General features: G+C 38.7%; 1 protein-coding gene across 1 annotated transcript in view; it reads left to right on the top strand.

The window, feature by feature from the left end:
* The window catches only part of lrrk2 (leucine-rich repeat kinase 2), a 125930-nt gene that overhangs the window by 30225 nt on the left and 80506 nt on the right, over positions 1-15199 (top strand). Inside the window, exons 14-18 of the mRNA XM_052033742.1 lie at positions 2217-2341; positions 6360-6501; positions 7919-8058; positions 14618-14734; positions 14834-15004. Of these exons, the coding sequence (XP_051889702.1) occupies positions 2217-2341; positions 6360-6501; positions 7919-8058; positions 14618-14734; positions 14834-15004 (695 nt within the window). The remainder of the gene's footprint in view (positions 1-2216; positions 2342-6359; positions 6502-7918; positions 8059-14617; positions 14735-14833; positions 15005-15199) is intronic.

The raw sequence follows: 15199 nt of genomic DNA, 5'->3' as shown, positions 1-15199 counted from the left end.
ATAACATTTCCACAATACTAAAGACCAAGCGCACCTGTTCTTATGATGTTGGCTGAGAGGGATATTGAAATGGAAACTTGTGTTCAATCAAGAGGCCATGTGAGGTTTTGGAGTAACATTTGATCCAAAAGACAACACACACAATGTGTATTATACTCTTGATGCAGCATGGAAACGTCAACCTAAGTAATTGCATGGGGGTTTGAACCTGCAACCTTCTAAGAGATCACACCTGATTCAAGCTTAAAGGGTACAGTGAATCTCTGTTAGTACTATGTATTCTTCTTCTCATTGAGCTGCCGTTCAGGATTCCAGTTTTGTATGTTCTCAGGTGACTGAGGTCAGCATGGGAAATGTAGACTCTTCCACTGATGGGGCAGGAGGACCTTGATGGGATGGGCAAGTCAGCAGTTTGTGAGGTGATGTGCTTCTGCAGTTTGCTCAGAGGTTCTATGTACTCATAATGCATGGCCTTGAGTTTCTCTAGAGCATCCCAGATGATTCTTCTCCAATTTGAGTGGCCATGAGCCAAGGATTCCTAAGAGGAAGAATGTTGCATTTTTTTCCAAGAAAGGTTTGAGTACATCCTTGAATCTTATCTTCTCTTCTGGCAATATCATCTATTGCAGAATAGATGGCTGACTAATTTCATTATCAGTTGCAATATGCATTGGTGTGCCGTAAAATTTATCTTAAACATTTGTAAATTGCTTTAAATCTGAACTCAAATCAGCAACGCAACTTATAAAAATAAGCTTAACATTATAGGTTGCTAGGTTGAAGGATAATTGAAAGAATTAATTTAAAATAATCATTCAGCACAAGTAGCTCAGCTCACGGCCAGCTTCCCACTTGTCTACTGCCCAATGGATGAAAGCTGCTGCTGTATTATCAAACAAGCTTAAATTCTGTTAAAAGCAATGAGTGGAACTCAAATATTCACGTTCAGAGTACAAAAAAAGCTTGCCATCTCTGTGCATGAATTCATGAGATCTCTTCACTAAATTTTTTTAAATTACTTTTTATGCTGTCAGAAGTACAGATGTTAAACAGTCTTATCAAAGGGTTGATATGGAACCTGATCATGAAAGAACCTTAAAATTTAAAAAAAGTTTCAAAATAAATGGGAATGCCAACAAACTAGGTTGGATAAGAGTCATGTATCATCTATTTTGGATCATAGTCATACAGCCTTATTTTAATTAGATTATGTATCCAGGGTTTCTGGCCTGCATTTGCATATTAAACTAGACTGCTCTATAATTGCTTACCTGTAGATATGTACACAATGATGGGAGCATGTGGATTTTTGAATGGTTCAGCAGAATAAAAAAATTTCTGTAAATTAATGCAAAGAAGAACAATGTTATTGCAGTAAAGAGATTGGATGAAATAAATTGGGAGCATTTTCTTTTGTTGTTCAGAGAACAGAAAATGCCAAAAATATTCAAGAGATCAGGCAGTATTTATGCAGAGAGAAACAGAATCAATATTTTAGATTAGTGACCCTTCAGAACTGGAAAGGAGTGAAAATTGGCATGCTTTTAGTTGCATTGAGGAGGAGGTATGGAGAGAATAAAAGGAATGTTTGTGACAAATTGGGGATCAAGGCTGTCTGGGTAACAATTATTTTTGGTGCTAACAGAGAGGAAAAAAGAAACAAAAGAACATGCTGGCACTGTGAGAAACAGCAAAGTAATTGCTGGAAATCTGAAACGGTAACTGGAAATTCACAGCAGATCAGGCAACATTTGTGGTAGGAGAAAAGCTGAGTCACTATTGAAGGTGGGTGACATTACATTGGAGTTGGCCAGTTCCAACAGGAAAGGCCTGCTGCCTGAAATTTCTGAATTTAGCATCGAGTTCTGAGGGTTGAAACATGCTTGGATGGAAGATGTGGTACTATTCCTAGAGCTCATGTTGCACATTATTGGAACAGCGTAGGAGGCTGAATGGGATTAAGAATTAATTGTGACAAATAACTGGCAACTTGGGTCTCCCTTCTGGACTGAATGTTCTGCAAAGTTCTTAGCCAATTTCCTGTTGGATCCTTAAAAGGAGAAGGGACCTCCATCTTGAGCATTGAATGCAGTACGCAAAGTGGAAGAAGTGAAAGTGAATTACTGTTTCACTTGTGACCTTGAAGCCTGCTTTGTTCTCCAAATATTTTTAAGAAGATCTTAACCACCAACAATTGGTTTTATTTGTTTTTCTAGTATCCAAGATCAATCTGAAAGAAGACCCTATAAATATGGACGTGTCAGAATCAATGCAGAAATTAATTCACGAGCAGTGCTTGTTGGAGGGTTTACATGAATTGGTTCTTGAAACTTTGAACAAGGTAAGTATAAAAACAATAGTGACATTTTTTCATACGCTCAATTGTGTGTGTTCAATAAAATCGGCCAAAATGTTCGCAACCAAAATTAACGTTTGGGAAACATTCTGCATTACAACTGTAAGTCCATATGCCGATTTGAAGCACAATATATCTTGGCTGGAGAAAGATATGTTTGAATTAAGATGCAGATATTATTCTGCATATTTTGGAACACAATGCAGGTTGCTACAGTTTGCTCCAAAAGGGAAAAGTCAGGGAGATATTATTGTTGCAAAGCTGCTTGAGAGCAGAAAGTAACTGTTTGTTTCCAGTTAATGAGAGCTAGAATGTTCTGCTCTTGAAATGTGTCCATCATTTCTAATACCAGTCGTGTGGAGTTGTTGAAGTGCTTGTATTTTTCTGCCCATTGATCAACAATCAACAGTGCTATATTCTTAATATTGTGGCCTGTTCCTGATTCTTCCTCATTTGCTGCTTTGGTTCTTGATGCTGATATTTCAAATTTAGGCGATTGTCTTTGTTTTGGCAAAGTTTATTACTTGTACTTTTGTTGTCTGTTGGGTTTCTCCAAAATGTGACCTGGAATTCATAACTTCTCAAACCTCCAATCATTTTCTCCTACTTTGATCAATGGGATAGCTTCATCACTGTTTATCTTCATTTGCAGTCAATTAAATTCAAATCATTGAGCCACTAAGACCAATCGCACACATGACACTCAGCTGGTGATCAACCGAAGACCACAAATCTAATTTTGGGTTTTTATCTTGCTTTTTAAACAGGAAAGTAATATCATTTATGTGCATGTATCTCAAAGCTGTTATTGCAGGTGGTGCATAAGGTTTGACTCTACATGCAGTTTTTCCAACCACCTCCACTCTGCCATTACCTTTACTCATACCAACAGTTTTAACATTCTTCAGGATTTAACAATTATTGATGTTATTATCTGAAACATTGACATTATCCTAAATCTGCCATCTTAAGTGATGTTATCTGAACGGTAGAGGTCCTAAAATTGACTTAGGTATCCTCCTCGTAGCTGCTTTGCAGCCTGAAATGTTTCAATCTATTTATTTAATTCCAGTTTATGCAAATATGGATAACTCTCAAGCCTCAACCACTCTATAATGCAGCCACTTGATTTCTTGTGTATTAAGCAGGGATTGAATGCCAAGGTCATTGTTTTTGACAGATTGTAAAATAGTATACTATTTTGTTTATTGTTAAATCTAAAGCTTATCACTTGTATTGAAACTAGGCTTTATAAACATGAAGTTACCAGAACTGTGGTGTGGATATTATTCAATTCATCATAAATAATGTAATATTAATCCTCATCTGATTTATTGTGTTCAGGTGGAATGGAAATGAGAAAATGTTAATTCAGAAAAGTCAGTATTAAAATAATCTTAAATGGAAACATATCATAAAGCATGCAGTAAGTTCAAAATCAATTTGGAAATCCTAAAAAGGGACCATATAATTATTTGTATCAAATTCTTCCAACAATATTAGAAATCATTTGTAACTTCCAAAGTTCTAGCAGATCTCATGCGAAGCAAAATGTTATTTTTGGAGTATTACAAAAACAAAAGTTAGTGTCAGGTTTATTTGTTTTGTGAGTGCTGACAGGAAGTGAAAATTCAACTTGTTCATTAACAGAATTCACATCAATGAATATGTTGATTGTCAAAACAAAAAGACGTTTACTCAGTTCAAAGAAAATACCTTAATTAAAAACACTACGTTTTGAAAATGAGAATTGTTCTCATTAACCCAGCAATTCAGAGACTTCATTCATTTTACTATCTATGAACCTATTAGCAATTTGGAAAAATTCAGATTTTTATTTTGAAATGGAGAAATTAAAATATTGTTATTTTAGCTCTGTCATTATTGTGCCTGAGATTTTTTTTCCCCAGTTTTCACATCCAGATGTTTCTTGAATAAAACCTTCCTGGCTGTTCCTCGCCCTTGATGTCAAGAGTTTTTTCCTGGCATCCTCAATCATTTTTAGGCACATTGCTTGAATTCATTTATGTTAATGACCTAGATTCTTTGATGCAAGACTATTAGGGAAATTTGAAGTGATACTAAATTCAGCTGTATTGTGAACTGCAAAGAGGATGATAGGTTTTTTTTGCCACAGAAGTGGTGGTGTAACTCCTGAGATGAACCTGGCTTAGCATCCTTGGTGCACCAGAATGAAATGACATTAAGCTTCCTTAAGAAGGCTATCTCACAGTGCATGCACATCAGATGCAACTTAAGTCTTTACTCGTGAAATCTTGTGGGCACTTTGTTTAAAGCTCAAATGTGATAAGACCAAAAAAGGATGCATTCAGCAGGTAACAGGAACTCAACTTAGTTGAAAGCCCATGGGAGTACATAACATGCAGAAGTGAAATTAATCAAGAGATTTGGAAGACCAAGTAGACAACATGAGAAAATGCTCTTGTATAAAATCAAGGAAAACTCTCAAATGTTTTCTGAATATCTGAAGCGAAGTAGAATAATGAAGATAAGAGTAGAGACAAAATAGTAAAATAATTATGGGGTCAGAAGCCGTATTAAATAACTGCTTTGCAATCCTGGATTAAATGTATCTCAGGTTCTTAAAAGAAATAAGTGAAGAAATAGTGGGGATGATACCTTGTTGGTTGCAGTTATAGTACTTAAAGACTAGAAAACTGCTAATGTAGCATGATTGTTTAAAGTGGCAGGAAAAGCAATTATCTCAATTAACTACCTGCTTTTCAATCTGTCATTGCAAATTATTGGAAAAAATTGTGAACTTCAGTATAAATTAGAGAGGCACAAGTTAATCAGGAAAGTAATCTTGGATTTGTTAAGGGGAGAAAATTTTTGACTAAATGGATTGGATAGTTTGAACATTGAAGAGGGACAACAAGGATAGACCATTTGGTGGAGTCTGCATGGATTTCAGAAAGGTATTTGAAGTCCCATGTGGGGAACTTTGAGGAAAGCATAATGGATCCAAGGGAAAGTGGCAAGTAGTGAACAAAAAGGTAATGGATTTATGGCTCCGTACGAGGTCACTTGGATTTTGTGATAGATATCAATGAATTTGACTTAAATTCAAGGGCTTTATTTTAGAAGTTTGCAATACAGTGATCTCAAGGAGAAAAGTTGATGGCTGCAGGAAGATGTCAAAGGACTGGTTAGGTGGGCACCAAGTGGCGAAACCAGAGAAATCTAAGGTAATATTAAGATGAAGGGCAAAGAAGTTGAAGGAATTTTCCAAACAATGGTAAAGTACCTAATAGTCTGAGGGTATAGTGTAATCTTAAGTGCATGTCCACAGATAACTGGAAGTAGCAGATGGGTGGATAAGATGATTAAAGCAGCATATTGGATACTATCCCCTTTATCAGCTGAGGCTTAGAATGTTACAGAAGGGTGGCCATGTTATAGTCATATGAAACACTAGTTGGGTCACAGGCAGAATACTGTGAACAATACTGGTTATTACACTGCAGGAAGAATGTGATGGCCCTGTGTTTTGCATTGACAAAATATTTAATTAGAAATCTGCAAATTGATAGCACTAATTTGAGCACATTGGTTTCATTTGGAGTGAAGAAGAAATTGATTTGTCGAGGTTGGAGGTGGATGTAGCTGAAATATTTTCATTTAGTCTTGTTTAACAGTGTTGTCAATGTCACTTCCTCTAATTGCACCTAAATCAATGAAAAGGAATGAGTTGTTTAACACTGGCAGCAGGCAGCCAACATTGAAATGTGGTAAATAGTTAAGAGATCTGTATCAGGGCAATTCAAAGGCTTGCTTCTATGGCTGCATTGAGGCATTTGTTAAGTATTTTTCTGTGTTTCTATTTGAATAATAAACTTCTTCACCTTAGATACTAGAATAGCATTAAACTAAATTTGTACCAGGTAAATTCCTTTAGTATTTAACCATGAAATGATCCCTTATAGTTAATGCAACTATAATGTTAAATTTGATGCTAAAAAACATTGTTGCATGTTTCCAGTTCATCCAGAGTCCAACAATCCAACAGTGGGGCCTTCGAGTGCTGTGTTCTATTACTGATTGTTCAGACACAAAGGAACTGATAAAACATGGGGTTTTGGACACCATAATCTATGCTTTGCAAATGTATGCACGTGAACGAGGTAGGAAAGACAAATGCACTGTCCTTTTTTGTTTGTTGTCATCTCAGTAAAAAAATCCATTTTGCCCTTCTATTGTATCAGGAAGGAAAAATTCTGTTGTCAGGAACTATTTTTGTGAGTTGTGTGTAAATGATTTGCTGACCCACAAATAATGCCAAGAAAAAAAATAAGGGCTCTATTTGAAACTAAGCCTTGATTGGTTGCCTTCCAGAAGGCAAGGAGAGAAAATAAGTTAACCTAGTGTTGAGCTGAGGAGGATGGGAGTTCTGAACCCAAGGGTTGGAGATTAGGTCCAAGACTTGCATGCAGTGGTGAAGAGAGTCTGGAGAAAAAAGGAAAGTGGAGCATTAGGAATTAATTTGGGCTGCAGTGACATCAGATACCAGCAGTAGTGCAATTTGTTTTTGTTTTGGTTCATAATTATCCAAGGCACATTATCTTTCCTCCTCATAAACCAACAATAGTATTGCATCCTATTTTTTTTAACCTGGATGGATCTTTTCCACAACTGATTAAATGAAGAGGCTGCTTTCCTTCATCTCTAAAATGCTGTCGGCCTTTATCATTCCATGTCATGACCTCTATGTCAACTTGAGGCTTGACTTCTTCAATGCTTTCCAAATTGGCACTTAACTTCATCATTTATAAGGGATGATGTTGGGTTACTCTTTGCTTCTGTACCCTCTCCTCAACCCCACTGGCACACACAGTTTGCCAAAATTCCGCTGTGCTGTGGAATTCTGTATAAAAATGTCTTCAGTGCCTTTAGCAAATTCTGTGTTTAATTGCCTTAATCCTTTTCTGTCCAATAGTTCTTTTATTTTGTTTTAATTTTATCTGTTTCAACTTTTTTCCCCTATCCAATTAACTGCATTGGAATGGTTTTTAACATCTTGAACACGTGAATGCAAATAACATGTAATGGAGGGAATCTCAATTTTTTAAATTAAAACTCTATCATTTATGATATCAGGATTTTCATAAAGGTTAGTGGCCTTAAACCTGACCTAAGTGGAAGATGAGAAACCTGCAAACCTAAAAGCAAGTTAGAATTTTCAGTTATCTAATGGTCTTCATGACTTACAGATATTTCAAAGGCTCTGCTGCCACGTAACTACTTAGTTGTGCGGGCAATTGTGAGAGCTAGCCTTTGCACAGCAAGTGGGATTAAAGATGACTTAATCTGTTTTATTGTTGTTGGTTGAGAGATAACTGTGTGAATGGTGTGAATTAATTTTGCACAGCAAGTGGGATTAAAGATGACTTAATCTGTTTTATTGTTGGTTGAGAGATAACTGTGCGAATGGTGTGAATTAATTTTTTCAGTGTGTCAACAAGAATGAATATAGAGAATAATTGCACAAGTATTCAACTTTATTTTTTACTGTAATGAACACATTTCACTTAACTGTTTCAGAAATCCAGTATCTGGGTCTGAAACTTTTGGAGGTTCTTATTCCCGAGAAAGATTTGCCTCAAACATTTGGAGCATTATTGGCAAATACTTTGATGGAGACATTGTGCCGATATGAAGAGGACATGGAAGTGCAAATACAGGTAGCTTATTGTAAAAGTGTTAATGCACAAAAGTCAAAGGTTAAGGTGTTCTCTTAATCTTTTTGATCAGGTGAACGAAGTACGGCTTATTCAGTTTCTTTGTCTGAAGAAAAGGGCACTGAAGTCGAGATGAGTTAATACTAGCAAGAAGCTTTTTATGTTTCCCCGAAGACTGTGAAAAGTAAACCATTTGTTAGTCTTGTTAATAGGCCAACACTTCTCACCTTTTTTAGTGTCATTAGCTTTTAGTTCCAAATGCTCGGTAGAGCTGATCTTGCACAAACTCACTTGGTATGAACATCTCTGAAAATAACAAGGGCATTGCCAGCCAGTCAGGTTTTGATTTGCTCTGAAATATATAGAACCATAGAACAATACAGCACAATACAGGCCCTTTGGCCCACCATGCTGTACAGCCCATCAAACCTCACCTATCTAACCCCTTCCTCCCACATATCCCTCTATCTTAAATTCCTCCATATGCTTATCTAACAATCTCTTGAATTTGTCCAATGTATCAGCCTCCATCACCACCCCCCCCCCCCTCCAGGCAGCGCATTCCATGCACCAACCACTCTCTGAGTGAAAAATCTCCCTCTGACATCTCCCTTGAACTTCCCACCCATTACCTTAAAGCCATGTCCTCTTGTTTTGAGCATTGGTGCCCTGGGAAAGTGGCACTGGCTGTCCACTCTATCTATTCCTCTCCAGTAAAGAAGCCCCTCTTTACAACACTCCTTTGGCTGTGATGGTCCCGCCTCTGTCACCAATCCCTCCCCTCTTTTCCCCTCATTCTCCAGCATGGCGACCCATGTGGCTGACGCAGCCACTCGCCGGGGCAGATCCTCCCCCCACTTCCCTCTCCCCACCTGTGTCTCGGGCCCGCGGCACCAGTGCGTTCGTCGCTCACTTGCTGTCAATGGAGAAGACAGGCTTGCGGTAGTTGATCCTGTTGCCGCCATAGGAAACCAGGCACACCGGCGGCGGCATAGTCGTCTCCACCATCGATGGAAGTTAGGATTTGTTTTGTTCAAGTGAGATGCACAGTTGAGGGAATAAAAATAGGGCATTTTGTGTCATACCAAGACAAGTCATAATACTTTTAGCCTTTTTAGGTGAAACCCTTCATAACAATTCCTCGTATTACTCTACACTCAATTTGCTTTAACAAAAGGAATTTCATGATTGGTACATGACAATGCTGATATAAGGATGTTCATGGTCAAGTATCGGAATGATTGAAGAAGCACACTGGCATGTGTAAAGATATTGGAGACAAAATTGTTTGCTGTTCTTTAATGCTGTGGTTGTCAGTTTGTTTAATATTTCATTCAAGAATCATAAGCCTGTGCATGCTAAGTAAACTAAGCAGCATGTTTGTTGCATACATGCACCAGGGAGATGCATTGTATGTGTCTGGTGATCTCAATCCTCATGATATACTAACTTGAAGCTGGCCTGACTAAATTGGCCCAAGATTATCTTGTTAGTACATGTGTGACTCACGAATGCGAAACCAGCCATTGAAAAGTTGCCAATTTGTTTTTTTAAAGGACCTTAAATGACTTGTTGCTAATTAAGAGTTCAAATTGTTGATGTGAAGTTTGGTTGAGAAGGTAAATTCTACTAAATCAACACCAGGTGTTATGGCTGGAGCTCATTGTTTTTATGATGAGATGGTGACATTTGGTGGTTCTTCCTTTGGGCCAGCAGTAATTGCATTGAAGGCTTATCTTCATTTCTGGAAGATGGATCTTATTTGTTTTTGGTGCATTGGGTTTAGTAGAAGCACCATGTCGTGTGTCCTGCAAAAATAAATCGTGTAATTGGTTAGAAAAAACACATTCTGAACATTGGTAGGACTATTTATATCCAGCAGTGCTAAAATAGTATCTGCACAGTTCTCAAGAGGCTCAATTGAATGTGGTGGCCAATTTGTGTACATTTATGGCTCTCGTTGAGGAGAGAGGCTGCAGGGAGAGAGCTCTGTGAATTACACAAAGGAATATGGAAGTCTTTGTTCATGAAATCCATACCAGGAAAGAGGAGGCCTTTATTAACCAAGGAAGTGACCTTCCTGGGTCACAATTAGAAAAACCTGGTAGAACGTGATTACAGGCGTTTCCTGAGAATTCCTGTACAATGGAGCCATGTTGAAAGAAATTTCATGATCTCACAAGATATGTCAAGGTGAACAATACTCAATACAGCTCCCTTTTGTATATAATATTTTAATCTATACATTATCCATGTTGTTGTATCAATGTCCTCTTTCTCTTCCATTTAGGCAAAGATAATAAAAGCTGAAGAGTGGGGATGTGGGATCTTCTTGATTTAAACACTTCACCAGACTGGAGGATTTCATCCTCTTCCTCCCCTCTCCTAACAGTCAGCAAACTATCTGGTGCCAGGCAACCTCATGAGCAGATGCTTTTTGGAAGATGCTAGATATGCCCACTAACAGTATTTTTATTGTCAGTTAATCCATCTCATTTGAACTGTTCCACAATAGATACCTTAACTACTATTTGTATTACTGCACCACCATTAATGTGCTTTGGGCCACCGCTCACAGTGCAGCTCACTCCTTTGTTTTGTCCTAGCCATCTACTGGGATAGGCCTCCTGTTTCCTTTCTCTCCAGAAAATGAACACCTTACATGAGAGAAGAGTAACACCGATGTGGCTACAGGTGGCTAAACCCTGGCTGAAAACTTGTGAGGGAAAATTACTCTGTTGAAAAAGGGTCAATTTTAATGGGAAGTTACAGATTTTAGCCAAGGTAAAGAGGAAAGTTTGACAACCAACCTGCAGCAGATTGTAATTGAACAAAGGTTTTCCTACAGGACTGGATGAAAGGGTACAAGGGAGTTTCCCAGGACCATTGCTTTTATGAATATGCACTTAAAACTTGGATTTGACATAACTTTCCCATTTTCAGATGTCAGAAAACTTGAAGTATGGTGATTTACAAGAAGGATAGTAATAGGTTTCAAAGTGAGCTTGACTCATGGAATGGACAGATAGGTGGTAGTAGGTGATGTTTAATGCTGAGAAGTATGAAGTGTTAAATTTTGGTAGGATTATACAACATAAACTAGAGGACATAATTCTAAAAGAGGCAAAAGATCTATGAGACCTGAGGATGTGGGTGCGATGGTCATTGAATGTGGCTAGCTGTTTTAGAAAGTTGTTAACAAAGCCAATGAGATGTGGATTTTATAAATCGAGGTGCAGAGTACAAGAGGAAGGATGCTACCATGAACCTTTATAAAATACAGATCTGGCAATAATGAGAGTATTGTACACCTTTCTTTGCATCACACTTCTGGAAAGATCTAAATAAAGGCTTTAGAGAGGCTGCAGAAGAGATTTACAGTATTAACCCTTCTATGGAAAAGGGATGACGTTAGACATAACTGAAGATGTAACAAGCTGGGATTGTTCCCATTGGAACAGAAGTTGAGGGGATTTGATAGAGGTATTTAAAGTCATGAAGGCTGTAGACAGAAAATCTGTTCCTGTTGGTAGCAAGTTAAGTGCTGGGTGACATGTTATGAAGATGAATGGTATGAAGAACTAAAGGTGACCCAAGGAGAAACTGTCCTGCTCAATGAGTGGTTTGGGTCAGGAATGCGCTGCTGGCTATTGTACTGGGGGCAGAATCAATTGCACCATTCAGTAAGGTGCTTGGTAAATATCTGAAAGGATAGAATTTGTGGGGCTGTGGGGGAGGGCAGGGGCTTGGGACTAACTGTATTGCTTTTATCAGAAGGGGTTTAACAGGCCAAATGACATCCTCTTGTGCTGTATAACCGTTCTGTCACCATATGATTCTTAAAAATACCTGTCTTCAGCAGTGGTGACAATGGCCATAGCGTGTACCATCTACAAAACGTGTGGCTACCACTCACCAAGGCTTTTTTAGTTGTGCCTGGCAACCAGGCTATTTTGGTATTGGTTTATTATTGTCACTTGTACCAAGGTACAGTGAAAAACTTGTCTTGCACACCATTTGTACAGATCAATTCATTACACAGTGCAGATACTTTGAGTTTGCACAGAGTGCATTGAGGTAGTACAGGTAAAAACAATAACGAGAGTAAAGTGTTACAGCTACAGGGAAGTGCATAGCAGGTGGACAATAAGGTGCAAGGTCATAACCTCTACCACTCAGAAGATTAAGTGCAAGGCAGTAGTGGTGGGATCACAAATGGAGTTGTACTAAGAGATGAATTGGATAAATACTTAAGACAATATTTTCCAGCATTCTGAGCAAAGACCATGGATACATCATCTAAAAAGCTGGCACAAATATGTTGAACCCTTTGAACTTGACTGGAGTGTCAGGTGTAGATTAATAAATAGCATTCCCACCTCAGTCTGGAAGTTGGGAGTTCTTTCCAGTGGCTTGAGCAGGCACAGCAGTGTAGCGGTTAGTGTAATGCTTTACAGCGCTAGCGACCTGGGTTCAAATCCGGCCACCGTCTGTAAGGAGTTTGTAAGTCTTCCCCGTGTCTGCGTGGGTTTCTTCCTGGTGCTCCGGTTTCCTCCCACATTCCAAAGACGTACAAGTTAGGAAGTTGTGAGCATGCTATGTTGGCACCGGAAGCGTGGTGACACTTGCAGGCTGCCCCCAGACCACTATGCAAAACGATATATTTCACTGTGTGTTTCGACGTACATGCGACTAGGCTCAATCTAGTGCAGTACTGAGAATATGCTGTACAAGTGAAATATCTTGGATGAAACTCCATGCTTTAAAAATCTAGTCAGAAACATTGACAGCTGGTTAAGCCATGGCACCTAACTTAAATGGCTGTCAAATTAGATTAGAGTACAAATTAGATTTGGCACAGGTATTTCAACTGAGAAATTGCTACAGCTTTGTTCACTGCTACTAGAACAAGAGACCAACACTGGAGTGTACTTGGAAAAAGGCTGAGAAAGAACAGCAAGGGGTTTGGGATTTCTGTTTACATGTGCATGTGAGTAAGTGACAATCCTGATCTTGACGGCACTTAGGCAGGGGAATGGTGGGGATTCAACTCTGAATGGCTGACGTCTCCCCATAAAAACCAATGTGCATGAATGATTTGTCTCACATTGGCTTCTGGTTTGACATTGCAATGCACCCTGCATTTTGGGTTATTGCATGCTTATCACCGTGTGGATTCAGAATTGGCTTGCCTGTAGAAAGCAGAGGGTTGTGGTGGAGGGAGTGCATTCAGATTGGAGGGCTGTGACAAGCGGTGTCCCACAAGGATCGGTTCTGGGACCTCTGCTTTTCGTGATTTTTTATTAATGACTTGGATGAGGGGGTAGAAGGGTGGGTTGGCAAGTTTGCAGATGACACAAAGGTTGGTGGTGTTGTGGATAGTGTTGAGGATTGTCGAAGATTGCAGAGGGATATTGATAGGATGCAGAGCTGGGCTAAGAAATGGCAGACTGAATTCAATCTAGAGAAATGTGAGGTGGTACACTTTGGAAGGACAAACTCCAAGGCAGAGTACAAAGTTAGTGGCAGGATTTTGGGTAGTGTGGAGGAGCAGGGGGATCTGGGGGTATCCATAGATCCCTGAAAGTTGCCTCACTGGTGGATAGGGTAGTTAAGAAAGCTTATGGGATGTTAGCTTTCATAAGTCGTGGGATCGAGTATAAGAGCTGCGAGGTAATGATGCAGCTCTACAAAATTCTGGTTAGAGTACTGTGTCCAGTTCTGATCGCCTCATTATAGGAAGGATGTGGAACTGTTGGAAAGGGCGCAGAGGAGATTTAGCAGGATGCTGCCTGGTTTAGAGAGTATGCATTATGAGGAGAGACTAAGGGAGCTAGGGCTTTACTCTTTGGAGAGAAGGAGGATGAGAGGAGACATGATAGAGGTGTACAAAGTATTAAGAGTAGATAGAGTAGACAGCCAGCGCCTCTTTCCCAGGGCGCCAATGCTCAATACAAGAGGGCATGGCTCTAAAGGAATTGGTGGGAAGTTCAAGGGAGATATCAGAGGAAGGTTTTTTTACGCAGAAAGTGGTTGGGGCCTGGAATGCGCTGCCTGGGGTGGTGGTGGAGGCAGGTACGTTGGTCAAATTCAAGAGATTGCTAGATAAGCATATGGAGGAATTTAAAATAGGGAGATATGTGGGAGGAAGGGGTTAGATAGTCTTAGGTGAGGTTTAAAGGTCGGCACAACATGGTGGGCTGAAGGGCCTGTATTGTGCTGTGCTGTTCTATGATTCTATCTATGATACAAGATGTGATGAAAACTCAGAAAGGCCAAGAGGTACTTTTTGAGTTGTGATGCTTTCTCAGGAAGAATTGCCTCAATAGGCCAAACTGCCTTCCTCTTTCGGCATTGTAAAGATAAAACTATACCAACTTGCCTTTGGTCATCTTCTTAAATATCCAAATGATTTAATGAGCAATGTAATTTTTAAAGAACTGTGTGAGTGCAGAGATACTTTCAAAAATTTCGAGGCTAATCTGATGAAATCTAGAAGTTGGAAGTAATTTTTGCTTTAAGGAGTTCTAAACAAATTTTCATGGAATGTTTTTCTTTTCAGGGTTTTCAAGTTGTATTGTCGTATTTTGAGGCCGTACCATCTGTTACTGAAGTTTTCTTCAAGGAATGTATTGACACATTTATTTTTCATCAGATGGTAAAATGCAGAAACAGACAGGTGATTTTAATTGCCTTTCTTTTTTTTGAGAATTTGAGAAACATTACTTTTAATTCTGTCTTGCTAATTATTTCACATTGCTTATTTTCGAATGATTAGCTACAGACCCTCCTCTGCAAGTGTTTATCCAAGTTGGCCATTAATCGTGGAATAAGAAATCAGATGCTTGAAAATGCTTGCTCCGAAAATAATATCATGATGGCAAAATATTTGATCATGTTGGAAGCTGATGTCAATCAAAAATGTAAAAATGAATCATTGATTTACCAGGTAAGTATTTTCAAATATTAAATCTGTTTTAACTCCATTTTCACAATCTCCAAAAATCATTTTTTGCTAATTACAAGGTAGATCATTACAGCACAAGTTTTGGAATGTGGATAATAAAATAGAAACTTGTTTATCATTTCAAAGCAAAATAGAGGGTAATTTTAATGCTTAAAATTGTGTGGCTTTGGTATAGTT

The sequence above is a fragment of the Pristis pectinata genome, chromosome 19, assembly GCF_009764475.1.
Source record: "Pristis pectinata isolate sPriPec2 chromosome 19, sPriPec2.1.pri, whole genome shotgun sequence".
Taxonomy (NCBI): Eukaryota; Metazoa; Chordata; class Chondrichthyes; order Rhinopristiformes; family Pristidae; genus Pristis; species Pristis pectinata.
This window is presented reverse-complemented; position numbering and strand designations above follow the sequence as displayed.